This window comes from Amblyomma mixtum, chromosome 10, assembly GCF_055824585.1.
Source record: "Amblyomma mixtum isolate Tamu chromosome 10, ASM5582458v1, whole genome shotgun sequence".
Taxonomy (NCBI): Eukaryota; Metazoa; Arthropoda; class Arachnida; order Ixodida; family Ixodidae; genus Amblyomma; species Amblyomma mixtum.
Genome location: NC_143021.1, coordinates 115,607,290 through 115,630,065, shown reverse-complemented (window position 1 = coordinate 115,630,065; position 22,776 = coordinate 115,607,290). Strand labels below are relative to the sequence as shown.

Sequence of the window (22,776 nt, the reverse complement as noted above, 5' to 3'; positions counted from 1 at the left end):
CCCCTTTTTCGTGACACTGACGGGCAGACGCTGGCTTCTCTACCGAACCAGACGCCTAATGCTCCCGCATTAATAACCCCTGACAACCGCAGGAAAGCGCGCATGCCGTCCTCAAGCGAAGCACTGCACTTAAACTCGGCGGCTCAACCGCGGCCGGGGCCGCATCCCTCGGCAGTATCGCAGCAGCGCAGTTTGTGCGAAGAGGGCGAGGAGGAAAAGCTGCCAGGACGAATGGCCAAACAGCACGAGGATGTCGACGTGTCACCCACGTCTGGCACACGTCAGTCAAAAAGCGCGCTTTGACGTTTGTCTCGCCATCCAATTTGGCGGGCGAAGCGCACACGCGCTAGCCGGCCAGCATGCGCCGTCAGTTGAACGCGCACTGCGCGCCCTGAGTGGGGCAGGATGTTGTTGAACGCAGCGCGACGGAGGAATATACTGGCGCCTAAACTGGTTTACCCGCATTGCTCAAAAGCTCGCTTCAGCTGCAGCGCCCCTTGCCTCGGAGATCGGTTTAGCTTTGCTAAACCTTTCAGCGATGTTCCTAGAATTCCGGCTCTCCCGGTGCTGGGAAGTTCGTGGATATATTTTCCGATTTTGGGTAAGCGATCTGTCTTTTTTTTTTTCTTTGTTGTTCGCCCCTGCCGCCTCATGCTTCTTTGGTTCTGCTCCAAGGAAAGGTGTTTTTCCAGTGCCTGGTAGGGCTGCATCGCTCAGGGGTCCAGCGATAATGTCTCCCACCTCGTGAAAAACCATGGGGCACGCTTTAGAAATCCAGGGATCAAACCAAGCGTCTCGAGGCGATGCGGTGGTTATGAAACACTGGTGGATGCTTGCGCCAGAATGATAGAAAGCGCAGCTTGAAGGGACCGAAGTCTCGCGGACGTGAGCCAGTTTAAAACGGAATTCGCCTGAGGATGTCAGGTTTCTGGAGGCGGTAATTGTAGATCGGAATCACCCCTGTCGCCAGGTTACTTTTGACAACATATGCTATCTTAATAAGCGTAAAAGGAAAAACACTTTTACTCCTTAAAGTTACAGCAGCTTTTTTCATGCCATACGAATTTTATTCCTGCATATTATGTGCGTACACTTCGTTTCCTTGGTATTCGTCACCTGCACCCATTTTGGACCTGCAACAGTGGCTCAGTTACTTTTGCGTTCGACATAGGAGTCAAATGTCTTGCATTAATATCTGGCCACCGTGGCTCCATTTTGATGAGGGCGAAATGCAAGAGCGGCCCTGTACTCTGCGATCATCATCATCATCGTTAATTTCTCTCCTATTAGCCCTGTCCTTTGCCAGCTGAGGCCACTGTATCCCTCCAAACTCCGTCATCTCATGAAGGTTCACCGAACTTTCTGCCGGTATATGCCACGCTTGCCTTCGCTTTGTCTGTTACCCTTAATGACCGTCGGCTATCTTGCCTTCGCATTGCATGCCCTTACTAAGCCCCCTTCATTTCGATTTCGACTAGAAGGTCATTAAGCCGCGTTTCTTCCCTGACCCACTCTGCTTTCTTCCTGTCTCCTAACGTTGCAACGATCACTTTCATTTCCATGGACGCGCTCTTTAAAGGTGTGTTTTGTCGCGCTAGTTAGTGCAGTTCGTTCGTGTTGAAAAACTCCGCAAAAAAAAAAAACAGAGGACGAGTAGAGACAAACTGCGCACCGTGTCTTTGTCCTCTTTCCTTTCGTCCTTTCTCGCGCAGTTTTTGAAGCTGAATGAATCGTTGAAGATGAACGAACCCGGAGCACAATACGATGTCCCTCTTAGCCCACGTGCAGCTTCTGGACAGCGCTCTTTCCTGTCACTTCCTCGTTTCGCCTTCGGGCTTCTTCTTTCGCGCTGTTTTCACCAATATCAGCTTCTGGATGTTAGACCATCACATGCTAACACATAAGACTTCCTATTTTCTCCTTCTTTTTATTTCCCTTGCCCACGACTAAAACATTCATACTTCGGTAGACATTGCTTTTGTGACTTTCCTGGACCTGGTAGAGTTTGAAGGTTCATGAGGAGAGCAAGGCATCAGCCGGCGAATACGAATTCCATTAGCAAAAATTAATCCGGAGGAAGTGTGGAATAATTCGTTTTGACGACGCTAATGAATCGGTGGCAGGTTAATGAGAAGAACGAACAGAGCTCGAGGTGACCACCTCCTTCAGAACACTTGACGGCCTAGTACGGGACAGCGCTGCTGTATTTACGTTATGGTATATGGGCCCTGATGCTGCACGAACAGTAAAAAAAATGAATCATGAAGAAGAAATGGGATTGGGCAGAGCATGCCCTTAAGGGTAACGGAATGGATTCCAAGAAAAGGCAAGCGTAGCAGGGGGCGGCAGAAAATTAGGTGGGCGGATGAGATTAAGATGTTTGCGGGGATACGGTGGCCGGAACTGGCAAAGGACTGGGCTAATTGGAGAGACACGGGAGAGGCCTTTGCCCTGCAGTGGGCGTAGTCAGGCTGATGATGATTGTCTTTGTCCAGGCCTCTTTTCTTTGTTATGGCTTAAATGCACCCGACAGTCTTGGGCAGTGGTTCAAAGCAATTCTATTTACTTAACATTTCTTTCATCAGAAAAACAAATGCAAGGGCAAAAACAAAAAATAAATTGGCACCAGTGGAGCTTGTGCGACCGAGTTTGTTCTTCCCGAGCAGCCTTGACTCTCAATCCGGTGGGCAGGTTGGGCTGACGGTACAAGGCCGCATTATCGATGTGGGCCACCTACGTTGCTTCTCCGAGGATTTTTCGCTCGCAACGCCGTCGACGGCACCGGATTTTCTGCAGAACTGGAGCCTTAACGCTGTCGCGTTAAATGCTTCTGCACAAACAGCTCGACAAGGGTTCTTATCCCGTATCCTCGCAAAAGATGGCCAACACCTTCTGTGAAAACGAATCTCTAACTTCGGCTATTATACAACACAGAATCCGCAGCAGAAATAGTGTTATACATTGCCATGGAGCGGAAAGTGGTGCGTACGCAGATTAAGCAGAATTAACGGATATGAACCAAATACCACAGAAAGACCAGCAGCCGAGAGTAATCACTAAGAACATACACTGTCAAGAACACTTAACCAAACGTGCCGTCTTTGTCATAAGAAACAAGGACATGAGGTCGGGCCCGTTCCATGCGCATAGCTGAATCACCATGGCACTACCAAAAGTCATCAAAGGTGAGGTCTATCTAGGGTCCTCCCCACCAAACACCGACTCCGAGCACAAGCAGCGCAGTATGCTCCACTCCGCGGTCAAAAAACAAACCACGCCGCCCGGCCACCCCGACGCAGGTGGCGCATGAAGGTATAGAGATCTTAGCAACTGGTTTCCCCATTTGCACAGATTGAATGTAGTAAATAGGGAGCCTATTGCACGCGCAATTGACAATACGTTGTAATCGGTACAAATCTGTTAGTATATCATAGGCACCAACTGAAAAGAGCACACAGGACTACGCTAACATAACACGAAAACACTATACTTTCTAATGCTACATCACCAAATTATTGCTAATCAAATGTTTGAGCTGCTTGTTTTCGCTTTATTAAACGTCTTCTCTTTCGTTGGTCCAATGCCTGTTTTGCGCTGGTCTTCAAGATGAACACATGTTCTCCTCCAACGAAGAAAGCCTTTGGAAGGGATTGGATAGGATTATGGGGTTTAACGTCCCAAAGCGACTAAGGCTATGAGAGACGCCGTAGTGGAGGGCTCCGGAAATTTCGACCACCTGGGGTTCTTTAACGTGCACTGACATCGCACAGTACACCGGCCTCTAGAATTTCTCCTCCAAAGAAATTCCAGCCGCCGCGGCCGGGATCGAACCCGCGTCTTTCGGGTCAGCAGCCAAGCACCATAACAGCTGAGCCACCGCGGCGGCGCCTTTGGAAGGAATGGTTTACTTGAATATCGGCCTGAAGTACTTTTCCGAGAAACATGACGGGGTTGTCTAACTGCCTCATCTTAGAGTCGAGCAGTAAAAGATAACGATTAATGACATGGTAGGGGAACGAGTCGAAAGCTTCAGAACCTCGTACTAACGCAAAAATAAGCGTTAGCTGCACCGAAAAAAATGGGCTTGGTAGGGAAGAGGGCAGGTGTACAAGCTCTTTATGAAGGATTAAATGATTTACGTGCTGTTACGTACGTGCTGCAACGAACCTTTTCTGAACATTGAGCCAAATTAACCGACACGCCTCCAGCGACCGGTCTAAGTGTGCAAAGCGGCAGCACGAAGCAACAAGGACGAAAGAAAGACACGAGAACACAGGACATGCGTTGAACTACCAACAGTTTGTTTATTCAAAAAATAGCGTAAATAACAAACATACACTCGCCAAATTCTTCAAAAAAGGAAACGATGTTCCGGGGCCCGTACGGGTCCCCTTGATCACAAGTGCGCTGCATGGAACGACAGTGGCTTATACACGGTCAAAATTTCGTAGTGAGCGATTGTAGATTTCCGCCAGATTACCACGTGTCCTGCTAATAGCATGCTTTGTGCTATGTATATGAAAGTCGAAAAGGAGGCGCGATGACAAATTTTTCTCTGTGGCAATGATAGATGCTTCGTCCCAATAAATGGGGTGTCCTGTTGATGCGTTGGGTTCCGCCAAAGCATTATATGTAGAGCGGCTGTTCATGACGTCATTCTGATGCTCTTAGAGCCTTCGTCTGAAATTCCCAGTTTCGCCAATGTAGGCAGCGTCACAGCCTTGGCATGGTATCTTGTACACCACACCAGGGTATCTTGAGCGTTCTAGGCGGTCTTTAACTCGGACTAGCTGCTGTTTTAACTTGCTGGTAGGCTGATGAGCAATGTGCACGTCATATCCTTTGAAAATGCGTGCAAGTGCCTCGCTTACCCCCGCAGCGTACGGAATACTTGCACGCTTGGTTTCCCTGTTTTTCTCTTTTTGGCCAAGTCTGGATGCTTGGGCGGAGCGTTCTTGGCTTTTCAGTAGCTGCTGGTTGTATCCGTGGCATTAGAGATCTGCTTTCACTTTGGCGATTTCACAGCGGCGCTTTTCCGGGCTCCAGCATAGGGTGAACGCGCGATTAAACAGTGATTTGGCGACCGAACGCTTGTGTCCAATAGGGTGTGCTTATTCAAAGTTGAGGTACTTTCCAGTGTGCTTCGATTTTCGATACACCGAGGATTCAAGCCTAGCGTTGTTCCTCTGGACGAGGACATCAAGGAATGGGATTAGTCCATTCATCTCCTCCTCCACGGTGAATTGTACAGTTGGCTGGATTGAGTTTAAATATCTCAGGAAGGCTGTACGTCGCTGCGATTCATGATGCTGAAGCAGTCGTCCACGTAACGCAGGAATAGCTTCGGTGAAGGTTTGAACGTGGAAATGGCTCGGCTCTCAATAGCTTCCAATGCGAGGTTAGCGCAGACCACGGAAATAGATGCGCCTATTGCTGTGCCGAAGCGCTGTCTGTAGAAGGTCCCGTTGAAAACACAATACGTATTGTCGAGACAGAATCTCAACAGGTAGCACAGATCATGCACTTCGAACGGGGTCCTTGACGGCAATGTGGCGTCTGCGCAAAGAGCTTCCTTGCAAGGAAGCTGAACGTGAACATGGATTTCACGTCAGATGAAACCATGACGTCCTGGTCTTCAATGGAAACTTCGTTTAGTTTTTGCACAAAGTGGCGAGAGTCCTTAATATAGGTCGTCGTTTGTCCAACTTGAATGTGAAGACAAAAGAACGCATGCGCAAACTTCGACGACAGTAATTGTCCACAACATCACCCCTGTAACCTTGGAATCTTTCTATTCGAGTCTTGTGAATGAAAACTGGGATGGTGTATTCCACTGTGACACTGCAGATGAGGCGTATGAAACATTCATATGCATTTTTAAGCGAATTTACTGTGAACAATTTAGAGAAATTATTTTAAAGCCACATCATAACAACCGAAAGCCCTGGATCAGCCGTGAATGTTTAAGACGAATAAAAAAGAAGGCTAGATTATATAAAAAGTTTGTCAAAACGAGGTCACTTCTAGATTTAAAAATATTTAAGCATAATAGAAATAAGCTGAATTCCTTCCTGAGAAATGAAAAGCGGCGTTTCCTGCACCATGAGTTCCAACAGGAATCCTGTAAAGATAGTGCAGACGTATGGAAAAAGCTAAACAAGTTGCTAAACAGAACCCAATCGTCGCCAGTTATCAAAGATCTCGTTTTTCAGGGCCGCCGCATACATGGTACAGAACTTGCCGAAGAATTTATCAAATTTTTTAAAGATGTTGTCAGCAGTTCTGAAAACTCTCAATCTCTGAGCAACACAATTCCTAGGAATAGCCAGGCATTTATTTTGATCCGACAGATGAACGCGAGGTATGTAATGTATTCAACTCGTTGAAAAATAGCAAATCACGCGATATTGATGGCATACAAATTATTCCAGTTAAATATGTGCTGAACGTAATCGCCCCCCTACTGACTTATACATATAATCTGGCGTTATCAACAGGTTGCTTTCCCAAATTAATGCAGATCTCCAGAGTAATTGTACTTTTCAAGAGTGGCGATAAAAACGATATGTCCAACTATCGACCGATTTCTATTCTGCCGATTTTTTCTAAGGGCCTAGAAAGAGTAATTCATAAAAGACTCATGAACTTCTGCAATAAACTTAACCTCATTAATCCGTCACAGCATGGTTTCCGCCCAAACAGGTCCACTGAAACAGCCTTACTAATGCAAAAAGAGATAATCCTCGAGGCACTTGAAAATAGGGAGATGTACATATGTGATTTTGTGGATTTCTCGAAGAAATATGGAATCCGTGGCACTGCAGCTTGTCTACTAAAGTCCTACCTACAGCATCGACATCAACGTGTAACAATAGATCAGCATGTTTCAACTCTTCAACCTATAACCACTGGAGTTCCACAAGGAAGTATTTTAGGACCGCTACTGTTTATTGTATACATAAACGACATAACAAATATCAGTAACCTTCCAAAATATCTTTTGTATGCAGACGATACCAGTCTCTTATTTAGGGGCAATAACATTCCATTGCTCATTTCAAACACAAACAGTGTGTTAGAAAAGTTGAAATCGTGGTGCGCAGCAAATTCCTTGATAATAAATAGTAAAAAAACAAAAGCGGTACAATTTCATTACCGGCAGAGTGTCGTTACATCAGATCTTAGGCTAAAAATAGACAGCTCTATTATTGAGGTGGTAGAAACAGTAAAAACGCTAGGAATTTTCTTTAACAAGAACATGAGCTGGGACCCTCACATTAGCTTCACTTTAACCAATTTATCAAAGTGCGTCGGAATGCTCGCGAAATTTCGCTCCTATCTACCCGTATCGAATAAATTAATAATATACAACACATTATTCATGTCGTATGTTAACTACTGTTTCCTTGTCTGGGGCTCTACTACTCAAACTAACCTGCACAAGATGTACATGCTGCAAAAGAAAGCAGTACGTCATATAGCAAATGTTGACTACCTCGCACATACCGAAGAACTGTTTAAGAGATTCAAAATCATACCCGCTCATAAGCTATACGAATTTTTCTGAGCCATAAGATATAAAAAATTCATTTCTCACTGTGACAACTTCTTGACAGCATTGTCATCCCTCGAAACAAACTCAACGCCATACTCGTTTCGAAAACACGAACGTTGGACCATTCCCTTTTGCCGTACAGAACACGGTCGACAGATGATGCGTCATGCAGTTCCAAGGTTACTAAACAAATTCATTTTTGAACGTTTTTCTCTTGAAACATCTAGTACACAAACTCTAAGAAATCATTTTTTGTAAGCCGCTGTATTCCCTTTGTGTGAAAAGTGTGACACGAATGACTTTTGCATCTATGTTAACACCAATGTATTGCGTATTAATGAGCATGTACCAAGAGCTTATATCGATTGTTTTGAAATTCCTGTATTAAATCCTGTTAGGTAGCGTGTGTGGATTTTGTACTTTTTTTTAAATTTTTTGCCCTTGCTGTACGCCATGTAGGGGGGCTCGGGCTCCCTCAAGCGAAAATCGTTCGCTTTTTGCCTGAGCTTGCCCACATCATAATGATGTAAATAAAACTGACTTGACTTGACTAATGAGCGAAGGACCTGATGCAGATGACGGGACAGTTTGTACAGTGGAGAACGCCTGTAGTCTACTATTGGTCGTAGTGGTACACCCGGCTTGTGCACCTTGGGAACTCCGTAGATTTCGGGAGCCGAACCGTTGCGGGAAAGAAGCTTATTGTGCAAGTGTTTTCTTTCAGGAGGTACGTACGTGAACACTTCAGTCAGCAGTTTCTGCAGTTCCGATTCAATTTTTCTTGCTGGATCGCGGTTGATTTTTATATAGGTATCCACATCTTCAAGGATCGCAGACATCTTCGTGACGTAATCGGTGGCGTTGCCTATGTCGGCAGGTAGGATTGCTATTTCGGTGTTGGTCTGCAATCATTTGATGGCTTGCTTTTCTGGAAGCAGTACGGAGCCTGTCTTCGTCCGTGATAGTTTTCCAAGGGCTCCAATGGCACGCGAACGTGCTTCTTCTCGCCGTCTAGGCTGAACATGCCGAACGGGCTGTTGGACGGCGCAGATCATTCTTGCAGGGTTAGGGGCCGCAGCGACATTGAAGTTCAGTCCGCGACTGAGCAGGTATTGCTCAGCGGATTCTAGCTTGTGTGAGGAGAAATTGTAGATGCCTGGTGACGCACGCGTGCGGCCGCTCCTTTGCTGGAGTAATGCCAGCTTGCCTTCTTGAGCGGACGTTCTCTTGTCTCTCGTCCTGGAGGCGACGGTGCTTGCATGCAGAACAACCTCCGGGTAGACATCTGCCATGTCCTGCTGGAGTAACCGATGTGCGACGAATACAACCCCTTCCAACCGTTTGATCGAGGCTTTCGTTTCGGCGATTCGAGCTTGCAGGAGGATCTTTTCGGCTTTGGCAGTGACTTGCCTTCTTCCAAACGGTGTGGGCACAAGATGCGGTAACTGCAGGGACTTCGGTGTTAGGCAGAGGGACTTGCAGCGCAGGTTTAACAGCAGATGGTACTGGAAAGATGCCAGTCTGGAATTTAGGGTTATAAACTGTCGGATTCTTTTGATGGCTGCCACTCCATATTTAGCGCGAAGACCATTTCCACGATCAAATCTTCACCGAAGCTATTCCTGCGTCACGTGGACGACTGCTTCAGCATCATGCATCGCAGCGACGTACAGCCTTTCCTGAGATATCTAAACTCAATCCAGCCAACTGTACAATTCACCGTGGAGGACGAGATGAATGGACTAATCCCTTTCCTTGATGTCCTCGTCCAGAGGAACAACGCTAGGCTTGAATCTACGGTGTATCGAAAACCGACGCACACTGGAAAGTACCACAACTTTGAATCAGCACACCCTATGGGACACAAGCGTTCGGTCGCCAAATCACTCTTTAATAGCGCGTTCACCCTATGCTCGAGCCCGGAAAAAGCGCCGCTGTGAAATCGCCAAACTGAAAGCAGATCTCAAATGCAACGGACACCCCCAGCAGCTACTGAAAAGCCAAGAACGCTCCGCCCAAGCATCCAGACTTGGCCAAAAAGAGAAAAACAGGGAAACCAAGCGTGCAAGTATTCCGTACGCTGCGGGGGCGAGCGAGGCACTTGCACGCATTTTCAAAGGATATGACGTGCACATTGCTCATCAGCCTACCAGCAAGTTAAAACAGCAGCTGGTCCGAGTTAAAGACCGCCTAGAACGCTCAAGATACCCTGGTGTGGTGTACAAGATACCATTCCAAGGCTGTGACGCTGCCTACATTGGCGAAACTGGAAATTTCAGACGAGGGCTCAAAGAGCATCAGAATGACGTCAGGAACGGCCGCTCTACATCTAATGCTTTGGCGGCACACAACGCATCAACAGGACACCCCATTGATTGGGACGAAGCACCTTTCATTGCCACAGAGAAAAACTTGTCATCGCGGCTCCTTTTGGAATCATTCCATATACATAGCACAAAGCATGCTCTCAACAGGACACGTGGTAATCTGCCGGAAATCCACAATCGCTCACTAGGAAATTTTAACCGTATGTAAGCCACGGTCGTTCCATGCAGCGCTCTTGTGATGAAGGGGTCCCGCACGAGCCCCGAAACGTCGTTTCCTTTTTTTTTTGAAGAATTTGACGAGTGTATGTTTGTTATTTACGCTATGTTCGCTCCTCGACAGACGGTATTCCGTCAAATTCTGGACTATATTTTATTGAAAACAGGCCACATAATATACAGTCCAATACATCACATGCCCAATGACATGAGCAACCGTGAATATGCAGCCAGTGCCGTCGCAACACCCAACTTTATCACTGGTGGCCAGGTACCAGCAGACGTCTAAAGGTCCACCAAACATGGAAGGGAGGAACAAAGTGCATAAGTACAGAATGCGGCCACCTTGCGGGCAATTGTAAGATATGTTTCAAAAATGTTGTGGGCTAAAATGCAATTTTGAGTGCGAATCGTTGTTAATTGAGTCAGAGATAAGGGCACGTGCTTAAAGAAAAACGTCACAGGGAAGTGGTGGAAGCTTGGCTTATATGTATAGGCGGTGACTGGTGCGTCGGTACGCCATCAATCTCTTTATCCAGTAAAGAAATTCCCTTTCTAGATGGCGGCATCAGACGATATCATACTTTTGATTTCCGATGACCTCCTAATTTTGATGGTATTTTAAAATTCTTTTTGCCCCTTGACACTGGTTAATGATGTTGCTTGTATTTTATTTAATTTTTTTTTTGATTGAGGATTTTCCTTGCATTCTGCTTTTGCTATGACGACATTTTGACTCTGCTTTTGCTTCGACGTAAAGACGCATTCTGTACTTATGCACTTCTGCCTTCCTTCCGCGTTTGGTGGCACGCCCTTGAGATATTTTCTGGTATCTGGCCTCCAGTGATAAAGTTGAGTATTGCGCGGGACTGGTGCACAATCATGGTTGCTCATATCACTGGGCATGTGATGTATTGGACTGAGTATAATATGGCCTGTTTCATATAAAAATTCACTTCGTAGTTCAGCGCTTGCCCTGTGTTCTCGTGTCTCTCTTTCGTTCTTGTTTGTTCGCGCTGGCGCTTTCCCCCGTGGTCCACCAACTATCCCGCACCAAGATATTATTCCACTGGTTTAAAAGCGCTTGCAAGCAATGAAAAGTGGCATCTGCTTACACAGTGGGCCACTTGTAATCTCGCTCGCCTTTCTCCTCCAATAATGGTGAATGTTTCCATATTGAGGCTAAACAAGCTGAAAGGTTAATGGCTAATAACATCTTCGGGCTTCTTTTGAAGTCACCTTTGAAAGTAACCTTCTCGCGGTTTGGCGAACAGAAGCGTTTCATCCTTCCATGAAACTGCTCAAAATCTCTTAAATTTTCCCGTGTGCTAGAATATGTTAATTTTTTAACTAGGAGAATTATGCCTTCTGCCAATAAACATATTTTCCATAGCTAACAGTTTCTGAATAAAACAGTTTTTGCGCAGGCAGAGGGCGCGTACCAAAGCGTAGGGTTCATCTAAAGCGACTGCACTAATTTCTCAGAATGCTTTGTGGCTCCTTCATCGTCATTCCCTTCATCGCAAGAAAGTGCCAGCATGCAACGGTTACATGTGACTTAAATTTGTATAACATACTAGACTGACAGCGATTTGAAGTTCTGTAGGTGGGGTGGCATGACAGCGGGCGCTGCAGATTTAATGAGATTATAAGGAAGGTATGCCACACGGAGCGCTCTTAAACTTGACCCGAATGCTAGCAACGACCTCCGTTCTCATTTTATTGCCGTGGGGTATGAGCGTAAAAATTTCACGGTTCTTGTAGGAAGTGCGATGGCACCGAATGCTAAACCCGGATGCTAGTAACGACCTCCGTTCGCATTTTATTGTCATGGGGCCATTATCATCATAATCATCATCAGCCTGACTACACCCACTGCAGGGCAAAGGCCTCTCCCATGTCTATCCAATTAACCCTGTCCTTCTTTGCCAGCTGCGGCTACTGTATCCCCGCAAACTGCTTAATCTCATCCGCCCACCTAACTTTTTGCCTTCCCCTGCTACGTTTGCCTTCTCTTGGAATCCACTCCGTTACCCTCAAGGACCAGCGCTTATCTTTCCTTCGCATTACATGCACTGCCCACGGCCATTTCTTCCTCTTGATTTCAACTACGATATCATTAACCCGCGTTTGCTCCCTCACCCACTCCGCCCTCTTCCGATCTCATAACGTTACAGCTATCATTTTTCTTTCCATAGCTCGCTGCGTTGTCCTTAACTTAAGCTGAACCCTCTTTGTTAGCCTCCACGTTTCTGCCCCATAGGTGAGTAGCGGTAAGATACAGCTGTTGTATATTTTTTCTCTCGAGGGATATGGACAAACTGTCATTCATTATCTAAAAGAACCTGCCATATGCGCTCCACCCCATTCTTATTCTTCTAGTTATTTCCCTCTCATGATCCGGATCTGTGGTCACTACCTGCACTAAGTAGACATTTTCTCTTACTACTTCCAGCACCTCGCTACCAACTGCGAACTGCCGTTCTCTTGCTACGTTGTTGAACATTACTTTGGTTTTCTGCATGTTAATTTTTAGCCGAACCGTTCTGCTCTGCCTGTCTAACTCGTTGATCATGCTTTGTAGTTCTTGTCCTGAGTGGCTCAGCGAATCGCAAATTACTCAGGTATTCTCCATTAACTCTGCAGGATTCAGTCCATATCTGATCTTACTATACTGGTGGTGAACTGCCGTAGCATAAAGAATAAAACTGATGATTTTGCCACGCTTATTTCCTCAGTCCAACCGCATGTAGTCATGGGTACTGAATCCTGGCTGGACGATTCGATTCACAGCTCCGAGGTCTTTCCAGCAGATTTTGAAGCTTTCCGTTGCGATAGACACTCACGTGGAGGTGGCGTTTTCCTGCTCATTCACTCGACTCTTCGCTGTTCTGCTCTGCCGCAACTTAATGGCTGCGAAGAATCTTTTTGGCGGAATCTACATTTAGAGAACGGGCAGCTGCTTACGCTTGGCTGTTTCTATCGTTCTCCTATGCGGGCTAATCCAGATGTATTTGTATCCCTTTCTGAATTCATAAGTAAGATACACAACGATTACATCATTGGAGGTGATTTCAACATGCCTGAAGTTACATGGGTTGACAATAAACCAGTCCTTACCAACCTGTCAAAGCTGTACGTTGATTTCCGCGAACTCATTATTGCAAACGACCTGTATCAGTTTGTTAAGGAGCCAACCAGGTCATGCCATGGTTCCTCGTCTGTTCTAGATTTGCTTTTTTCTAACCGAGATTCACTTGTGCGCGATAGTTATATTATCCCAGGTATCAGTGACCACGACTGTGTCGTTGCACACGTGCCAATGACCCAGCCTTCAGTGCCACACCGGCACCCCAGGAAAATTTTCTTCTATGATAGAGGTGATTACTCATCACTATCTAGCGAGCTTGCCAACTATTTACAAGACTTCATATTCATGAGCCAGCGTTTCGATGCTACTGCGCTGTGGGACATATTTAAGCAGAAGCTTGATGTGCTCATCGACAAATATGTTCCTTTCAAAAACATATCAGCTAAGCGGCGCAAGGACAAGCCGTGGGTAACTCGGGAAACTAAACTATTGATTAAGAAAAAGCGTCGTCTCCTAAACACGTACAAAAAATACCGGGACGCAAAAGTTCTTGAAAAGGTACGTGCTCTTGGAAGAGACATAAAAGTTGAAAATAAAGCTGCGAAAAAAAGGTACATGAATGAGTTAGGTGCTAAAATTCAGAGTAATCCAAAAGAACTGTGGAAATTTCTTAAAGTTAATGGCCGTGAATCAGTTGGTATTCCGGCACTGAATAATGGCGCTGAACCTATAACTGATGATTTTGATAAGGCATGCTGTTTCAATGATTATTTTAAGTCTGTTTTCGCAGCAAACTCGCATCATGAAATGCCAGTCATGGATGCCCATGTGCAAGAGACAATGCCTGAGCTAACAGTTACATACAACGGTGTGTTAAACCTGCTGAATAACATAAAGGTGTCTTCGGCAAGCGGGCCCGAAGATGTTCCCGGTCATGTCTTGAAGGTCTGTGCTGAAAGCATTGCTCATTACTTAGTTATTTTATACTCGAAATCGTTAGATACAGGAATAATACCCCAGCAATGGAAAAACGCTAACGTGGTGCCCATTCATAAGGGTGGTCCTAAAAACATAGTTGCTAACTACAGGCCGATTTCGCTTACAAGTATTAGTTGCAAAACGCTTGAACACATAATATATAGCGCATTGATGAAGCATTTGGAACAAAATGAATTTTTCACTCAAGCTCAGCATGGTTTCAGATCAGGTTACTCGTGTTCGACGCAGCTCTTAGAATTTAGCCATGATATTTTTTCATCATTTGACAAGGGTCTACAAACGGATTGCATTTTTTTAGATTTCAAGAAAGCGTTTGATTTGGTACCTCATGATTTACTACTGTATAAATTATCTTTGATCAAGATTCCAACTTCCCTTCTAAACTGGCTTCAATGTTACCTGCAGGGACGCAAACAACGTGTATTGATTAATGGGTCCCAGTCTGATTATGTTCCTGTATCTTCGGGGGTACCGCAGGGGTCTGTTTTAGGACCTCTGCTGTTTCTAGTTTATATTAATGACATTTCTAAATATATGACCTGTAAAATACGTTTATATGCTGACGATTGTGTTGTCTACCATGTTATTAACAGTTCTTCAGATTCTTGTCATTTGCAGTGCGACTTGGACCGCATACAACAATGGTGTTTGAAGTGGCAGATGTTTCTGAACCCAATAAAATGTGAGTTCATTTCTTTCACGCGCAAGCATCACCCTTTCTTGGCTGAATACAAACTAGATTCTACCCGGCTTTCCAGAGTTACTAACTATAAATACCTCGGCGTTTACTTTTCGTCTAATCTCACCTGGAATGAGCACGTCGAGCACGTTTCTGCTAAAGCTTATGGCATGCTAAATTTTCTAAGAAGAAATTTTAAAATGGCACCACTAAAAGTTAAAGAGCTTCTTTATTTTACCTATATTCGGCCAATATTGGAGTATGCTTGTGTTGTTTGGCACCCCCCTACTTTAAATTTAACAGACATGCTTGAGCGTGTTCAGAACTTTGCCGGTCGGTTTGTTTCAAGTAATTATGATTTTAACAGCAGTGTTACTAACATTAAACTAACGCTGGGATGGGAGCTGTTACGGAAACGCCGTACCAACTCCCGGTTAGAAATGCTGTATAAGATCCTTCACCGAAAAATAAAAATAGATAAAGAAAATTATTTACTTCCACCGCATTTCAGGTCAAACAGACTTGACCATGGGTGGAAGATTAGAGAAATTAAATGCAAAACTAACACTTATCAAAACGCATTTTTCCCATCTACCATTCATGACTGGAATCGCCTGCCCCATGAAATTGTTGAGTGCCGTTCAGAGTCTATGTTCCGCGCGTTGCTGTCGGATGTATGAGTGCGCAGTTGGCTTTTTTTTTTTTTTCTCGTCATGTCTTTTTGTTGTTTCATATTTCATTCATTTTGTACTTGCTGTGTCATGCCTTGTTGTATTGCTTTTTTTTTCTTCCTCTTTTTTTCTGGCCTATTCTTCTGTTATGTATCCTCATCCCCCCTGCAATAATGCCTTCGGGCGCTGCAGGTATTTCCAATAAATAAATAAATTATCCCCAACTCTTCCCATTTCAGGCCCCGCAATACCTCCTGTAAGCAGGTGGTGAATGGCATTGGCGAGATCGTGTCTCCCTGCCTGACACCTTTCCTTATTGGAATTTTACTGCTGACTTTATGGAGAACTATCGTAGCTGTGCAATCGTTATAAATATCTTCCAGTATATAAACATAACACTCTTCCACACCCTTATTCCGCAATTCCTGCATGACAGCTGAGGTTTCTACTGAGTCAAATGCTTTGTCGTAATCAATGAAGGCTATATATAGGGGTTCTGCGCATTTCTCTGTCACCTGATTGATCGTGTGAATGTGGTCTATTGTCGAATATCCTTCACGAAAGCCTGCCTGATCATTGACTGAAGTCAAAGGTTGTCCTGAGTCTTTTAGCGATTACCTTAGTTGATACCTTCTAGGCGATGGGCAGTAAGCTGATCGGTCTGTAATTTTTGAAGTCATTGACATCTCCTTCCTTATAAATTAAGATAATGTTTGCGTTCTTCCAAGCTTCTGGCACTCTCAAGGTCACAAAGCATTGCGTGTAAAGGGTGTGCTAGTTTTTCGAGCACAATCTCTCCTCCGTCCTTCAACAAATCTGCTGTCAATTGATCCTCACCAGCTGCTTTCCCCTTTGCATTCTTCCTAAGGCTTCCTTTATTTCATCCTTCGTTACTGGCGGGATGTCCCGTTGCTGTGCTCGACTGCCTCTCTGAGTAACTTGATGATTACATTCGCTACTGTATAGATTTGTGTACAACTCTTCGGCTAATTCAACTATCTTATCCATATTGCTGATGACATTGCTCTCTTTGTCTTTTAGCGCAGACATCTGGTTTTTACCTATGCCCAGTTTTCTCTTCACTGAATTTAAGCTACCTGCGTTCCTTAGAGCATGCTCGAATTTCTCCATGTTAAACTTTCTTATGTCGGCTACCTTGCGCTTATTTATTAACTTCGTTAGGTCTGCTAGTTCTATCCTGTCTGTGGAGTTAGACGTCCTCATGCTTTGGCGTTCCTTAATCAGATCTTTAGTCTCCTGAAATAGCTTGCTGGTTACCTGTCGAACCATCCTGCCAACTACTTCTGTGGCGCACTCTGTAACGATAGCTGTGCGATTATCATTCATTGTTTCAACACTACGGTCGTCTTCTTCAGTTAAAGCGGAAAATCTGTTCTGCAGTGATATTCTGAATTCCTCTACCTTCGGTCTTAATGCTAACTCGTTAATAGCCTTTCGCTTCACTAGCTCCCTCCGTTCCCTCTTCAAATCTCAGCTAATACGGGACCTTACCATTTTGTGATCGCTACAACGGACCTTACCGAGGACCTCCACATCCTGTACGATGCCAGGGTGAGCGCACAGTATGAAGTCTATTTCATTTATAGTCTCACCATTGGGGCTGTTCCACGTCCACTTCCTGTTTGCTCGTTTGCGGAAGAAGGTATTCATAATCCGTAAATTATTTCTGTCTGTGAACTTTACTAATAACTCTCCCCTACTATTCCTAGAACCTATGCCATAGTCACCTACCGCCTGGTCTCCAGTCTGCTTTTTGCCTACCTTCGCATTAAAGTCGCACATCAGTACATTGTACTGTGATTTTACTTTAGTCATTGCCGATTCTACATCCTCATAGAAGCTTTCAACTATCTGGTCATCATGGCTTGATGTAGGCGCGTAGGCCTGCACCACCTTCAGCTTGTACCTCTTATTAAGCCTAATTACGATAGCTGCCACTCTCTCGTTAATACTATAAAACTCCTCGATGTTGCCAGCTATATCCTGAATTATGAGGAATCCCACACCTAGTTCTCGCCTATCTGCTAATCCACGATAGCACAGTATGTGCCCGCCCTTTAGTACTGTATACGCCTCATTTGTCCTCCTAACCTCACTAAGCCCTATGACACCCCATTTAATACCGGCTAATTCCTCCAATAGCACTGCTAAGCTAGCCTCACTTGATAAGGTTCTTGCGTTAAACGTTGCCAGGTTCAATTTCCAATGGTGGCACCTGTCCGGAGCCAGACATTCTTAGCACCCTCCGCTGCGTCACAGATCTGACTGCCGCCGTGGTCAGTTGCTCCGCAGGGGACTGAGGGCCGCGGGTTAATTGGGTTGTTCATAGAAGGTTGCAGCCAAGTACTACACTAGGGTGGCCAAATCCTGTTCTGGTGAGGAAGTGCGTTGTCGGTTCTGGTCACTGAGATCAGGCCGCACTTCAGGCCTGGTTATGCAATTCCATCGACACGTGGAGTTTTTTTTTTTATCCGGTAGAGAATAGCGTGGCGCCGGGATACGAACCCCGGTCCTCTTGCACGCGAGACGGATGTTCTACCTCTACGCCATGCCATTACCATCGCTGCTATTGCCATTACCGGCATCGCTGCCATGGGGTATGAGCGTAAAAATGTCACGGTTCTTGTAGGAAGTGCGATGCCACCGAATGCTAAACCCGAATGCTAGTAACGACCTCCGTTCGCATTTTATTGCCATGAGGTATGAGCGTAAAAATTTCACGGTTCTTGTAGGAAGTGCGATTCCACCGAATGCAAGCATTCCAGAAAACACTTCCCCACGATTTCTTGCAATTCGTCCCGCTAAATTCAGACGCCATTCCTCACAAAATCTCCGAGAGGGCTAGTTACGTGCGAATATGGTACTCGTAGCCGATCAGCCGCAAATATGAGATCTATTCTGTGCCAGTGGCGTCATCACTCATGCTCAGCTATGAGACGCAGAATAGCAGGATGCGCTTCAGCTTGCCTTTCATTTATTCATTCATTTACAACATACCGTGGGGGTCCCCAGCCAAAAAAGCTGTTGAGGAACGGCTTGAGAGTGCCTGGTACCCGCACAAGGCAGCAGCGTACGACAGAATACCACAGTGAAATAACAGGTCACACACAAAAAACAACCTACAGTCATTATAAGCCACAGCTGGAGCATACGCTCGAAGCAATTTTCTTCCAATTACGGGGTTGTGTAAAAGCGTTGCTTTGAATGACAGAGGCCCTAATGCGATGGCTCCCGAGTCACACGGCATCTGTGTATTGTAACGGCATACGACCTTCGCAACCAAGAGCGCGCTGCGGTATACAAATAAAGAAGAGGCTCGGGGCGAGCGCGAGGGGAGAGCGCGCGGCGCTAGCGCGTGAGGTAGAGAACAAAGGGGAATCGCCCCGGCCGGTTATGTCTGAGTCTCCTGTGTCTGAGTCTCTGTGCCTTTCTCTGCGCGGGACCGCCGTCCCGTAACATTTGGTGGCAGCGGTGGGATCATGCCGTTCACCCGCTCCCAGAATCAAGTAGCGTTGGCGAAGGAATTAAGCTGGACTTATGAAGCCGCACCGAATAGCTGTGTACTCTCCGTTCTGTATGGAAGTCAGCGCAAAACAGGCCAACCTCGTTGTCCGTCTTAGCAAGGTTAATTCCGAGGCACAGTCTGTACTCGACATGGAACGTTGAGTCATTGCAAAGGACATTAGTCGAGGACGACGCTGTTTTGCTCCACTGACGAAGACAGAGTAATGCTGTCCATGAATAGGGTTGCAGAAGTTGGAGAAAAAGTTTTGTATTTTTGCTTTGCCGCGCATCAAGCTCGCAAACGGTGGTTTAAAGCTGGCGGCACGCTTGAACTATTGCGGTGGCAGCGATGTCCCTCGCAAGCGGTCTCTTTCCTGGAGCACTTGGGGACAGTGGCGGTAATGAAATCTTTGAATTTGTCTCGGAGACTGAGTCTGCGAAGCATAGTGTTTTAACCGGCACAAACTGCGCCCATCACTATGAAGCGCTAAGTAGCGCTCGTGGGTAAGGAAAGTTCGCTCTAGGAGGGAGCATCGTCATGGCTTCTTATACTTTCTAATAAAGGATCTTTTCAAATAAACACTACTGTGAAGAAACGAATTCAAAAATCACTCTTTCTTTTAAATTCAATGCGTTTATAGCAACCAGGGATCACTGAAAGAAAAATGTTTCTAAAATAACGCCACATTACAAAACTATTAACAAATGTAAACACCTAGGACGTTCTCTACATGCATAATAAATGATTTTTAGCGCAACCGGGTCACAACACAAGAAAGACGATAACAATGTCTGAAAACCAACAAGCTCAGCAGTTAACCCTCTTAAAGTATACTTCTCTATATTGTATCCGAGTTAATTTGGGTTTTAAAAAATAAACCTGCAAGCTCCCGAATATCGAAAAAAAACCCGCTAAACTAGGCAACGGCGCAGTTTAACAATCTGCGTCAGCCGACAGGCGGGCGACGGCGGCTGCTTCGCGCTAACGCATCCTAGGCTCTCGCTCCAGCGCAGCCCTACTAGCCCGAACTCCATCCGAGGAGGCAGATTCAGAAGGTGAAGGTTCATCCTCAACGCGTTGTCATCGGTGTCGTTCTAGCTACTTCGAGGTCTTCGTCGTCCATCCTTCCTCTGTCTGGATACGCCGCCGATCGGCATCTCGCTTGGCAGCGAGTGAAAGTGGCTCTTGTCCACGGCGAGGCTCGCGAGCTCGAGTGCGACGAGCGAGTTCTGCTGGTCCGGGCTCCATCTTCCAGTGAAACATATTTTTATCTTTCTCGGGAGAGGCAATAGAAGGGCAAGAAACAGTCAGCTGCTGCTCATCCGTGCTCACTGGTGTTCTGGTTCATTTTGTTTCTCCGGCCACCAGAAGAGGAAATCGGATGAGCTCTCTGTCACCAAGAACTTCGCTTGCGAGCTGACCGTTCGAAGGCAGGAAAGAACATAGAACAGAGCCAAAGAGACAGGCTCACGTGGCCGATGGTCATCGCTCCTGAGCGGCATCGCTGCATTCTCTGTTATTCCAATCTCTTCATAGGTAACAGCTTCGCTCCATTTTCTCCCCTTACTTCCTACCTTCTTTCTCCCTTTAACGCCGCTCCAGTCGCGTTCTCCGCTTTCTCTGGGCGAACCTGGACGGGTTTCGTCCATGCGACGGCTCCTGTGGGCTACGTATAACGACTTCCGCTGCAAACGCAGGCGAAGAGCGGCAAGCGGACAGCATGGGAAACGGTTTGGTTTTAGGTACTAAAGTCGGGGACCAAATTCTGTCATCCTCGCGGAAGGCTTCAAAACTCTTCTAGGCCTTCATAAGACGAAGTCAATTGTTCATTAGATTACTTACACATTTAAAGAGGTAGCATGAAATCATGGCTGGTTAATATTGTGGTGATGAACGGTTAATGAAACGTACACTGCACAGGCACTAAGCACACGTCCAGACTTGGTAAGGAACGAACCTCGACACCGAGTAGGCAGCGTGTAAAACGCCCTCGGACATGCGAATGGCGCCAACAACTACGGAGCGCCGCCACATGTGCGACCTTGCCGAGGAGCGAACGCCGCCATCTACGTGGGAACGTCTGTACACGCTCAGGAGTGAACTACGTCTCAGGTCGCCTGAGAGCAGGCTGGTGGTGGTGGTGAAAAGATTTGTTTGGAAGCGACAGGAGGTATGTTTGAATCAGCCCGTAAGGAACCGATCCTTACAAGCACTAGGTGGAGGTCCCTAGTTTGGGACCCCAGTGGCGGTGGCCGCCGCCTGGGCGCGCCCGACTAAGGCTTTTTGGGCCTGTAAGTCGTGGCAGCCCAACAGGGTCGCCTCCCAGTCCTCCCGGATTGTGTTTGGGATGGGGGGAATAGCGGGGTTGGAGGGGCAAGCCCACCACAATGTGATAGGTGCCCGAAGACACCGCACTACAGTGCGGGCAGCTGCCGCTAAAGGAGAGGTCAAAATGTTTTAGTGCTAGGCGGAGAACGAGCCGCTCAAGCGCCTTCTTGAGGCCTTTAGATGGGCGAATGTAAAGTTGGTTTATTGGTTTATTGGGGTTTAACGTCCCAAAGCGACTCAGGCTATGAATCACGCCGTAGTGAAGGGCTCCGGAAATTTCGACCACCTGGGGTTCTTTAACGTGCACTGACATGGGGTTCTTTAACGTGCACAGTACACGGGCCTCTAGAATTTCGCCTTCATCGAAATTCAGCCGCCGCGGCCGGAATCGAGTCCGCGCCTTTCGGGTCAGCAGCCGAGCGCCGTAACCACTGAGCCACCACGGCGGGGCGGGTGAGGCAAGGCTATGACTATCCTGATAGTAGGTCAGGAACCCGATTTTAATCCAGTCTGTGAATGAAAGCCCTTCAAAGATATTACAACCTACTAACAAGATAGCAGGCTGTTAAGTGCAGGCTGTTAAATCACTATTAAGTGCTCCAGTTTCTCAGAAAAAGCTGTAAGTTTGCCACTTACAAAATTGTGTACAAAGTGCCTGAAAGGGTTAAGAGGGAATCACGTGGTCCGTACTTGCTCTGCATGCGGTCGCAGCGAGGGAAGCGATTCGCCATTACGTGTGGCCATTACATGCGCTACACGTGGCCTGTGCGTGAACAATACGCGGACAGCGCCTGGACTTAACGCGGCCTCCACGCGTTCAGTAGATGGTGAACATGCGGTTTCCATGGGGTTCGCCCGTGCACTTTACGTGGCAAGCGCCTCTTTTAGGCTAGGTGACAGTGCCCCAGGTGTTTGGACCCATTTGCCTGTTACCTGATCACAACAGTTCTGACCAGAGGTGGGCAGCTTTACGAGGGAGAGCCCTCATGAGGGCGTCCTCATTCTCGCGATGAGGTGAGGGTGGGGGAAGATTGGCGCATGAAAATTTGCGAGGACGAGGGTGAGAGGACATGATGAGGGAAGGACGAGGCAGGGCAAGATGCACGGTCTGAGGACGAGGGAGGAGGTGAAAGGAGGGAGGAGAAATCTCTTCAGTATCAACTTACAAGTATTTAGGCATGCATCTGACACCTGATCTAGATTGGTCTTTTCATATATCCCAGGTTACTGACGAGGCAAATCGCGTCCTTGGTTATTTTCGACGAACCCTGCGACTAGCACCCCGATCAGGGAAATCCCTTGCTTATTTAGCACTTATTCGTCCCACATTAGAATGTGCATGCGCGATCTGGGGCCCTCATCAAAATAACCTTTTCACTACTCT

At 46.4% G+C, this 22,776-nt stretch overlaps 1 protein-coding gene across 2 annotated transcripts in view; it reads left to right on the top strand.

Annotated features, from left to right (window-relative positions):
• Nucleotides 1–344: 344 nt before the first annotated feature.
• The window catches only part of LOC149326731 (putative cytochrome P450 12a4, mitochondrial), an 81,620-nt gene continuing 59,188 nt past the window's right edge, over nucleotides 345–22,776 (top strand). For both annotated transcript variants that reach the window (XM_089563970.1, XM_089563969.1), the window contains exon 1: nucleotides 345–601. In XM_089563970.1, coding sequence (XP_089420096.1) covers nucleotides 406–601 — 196 coding nt within the window. In that variant the 5' untranslated portion in view covers nucleotides 345–405. The remainder of the gene's footprint in view (nucleotides 602–22,776) is intronic.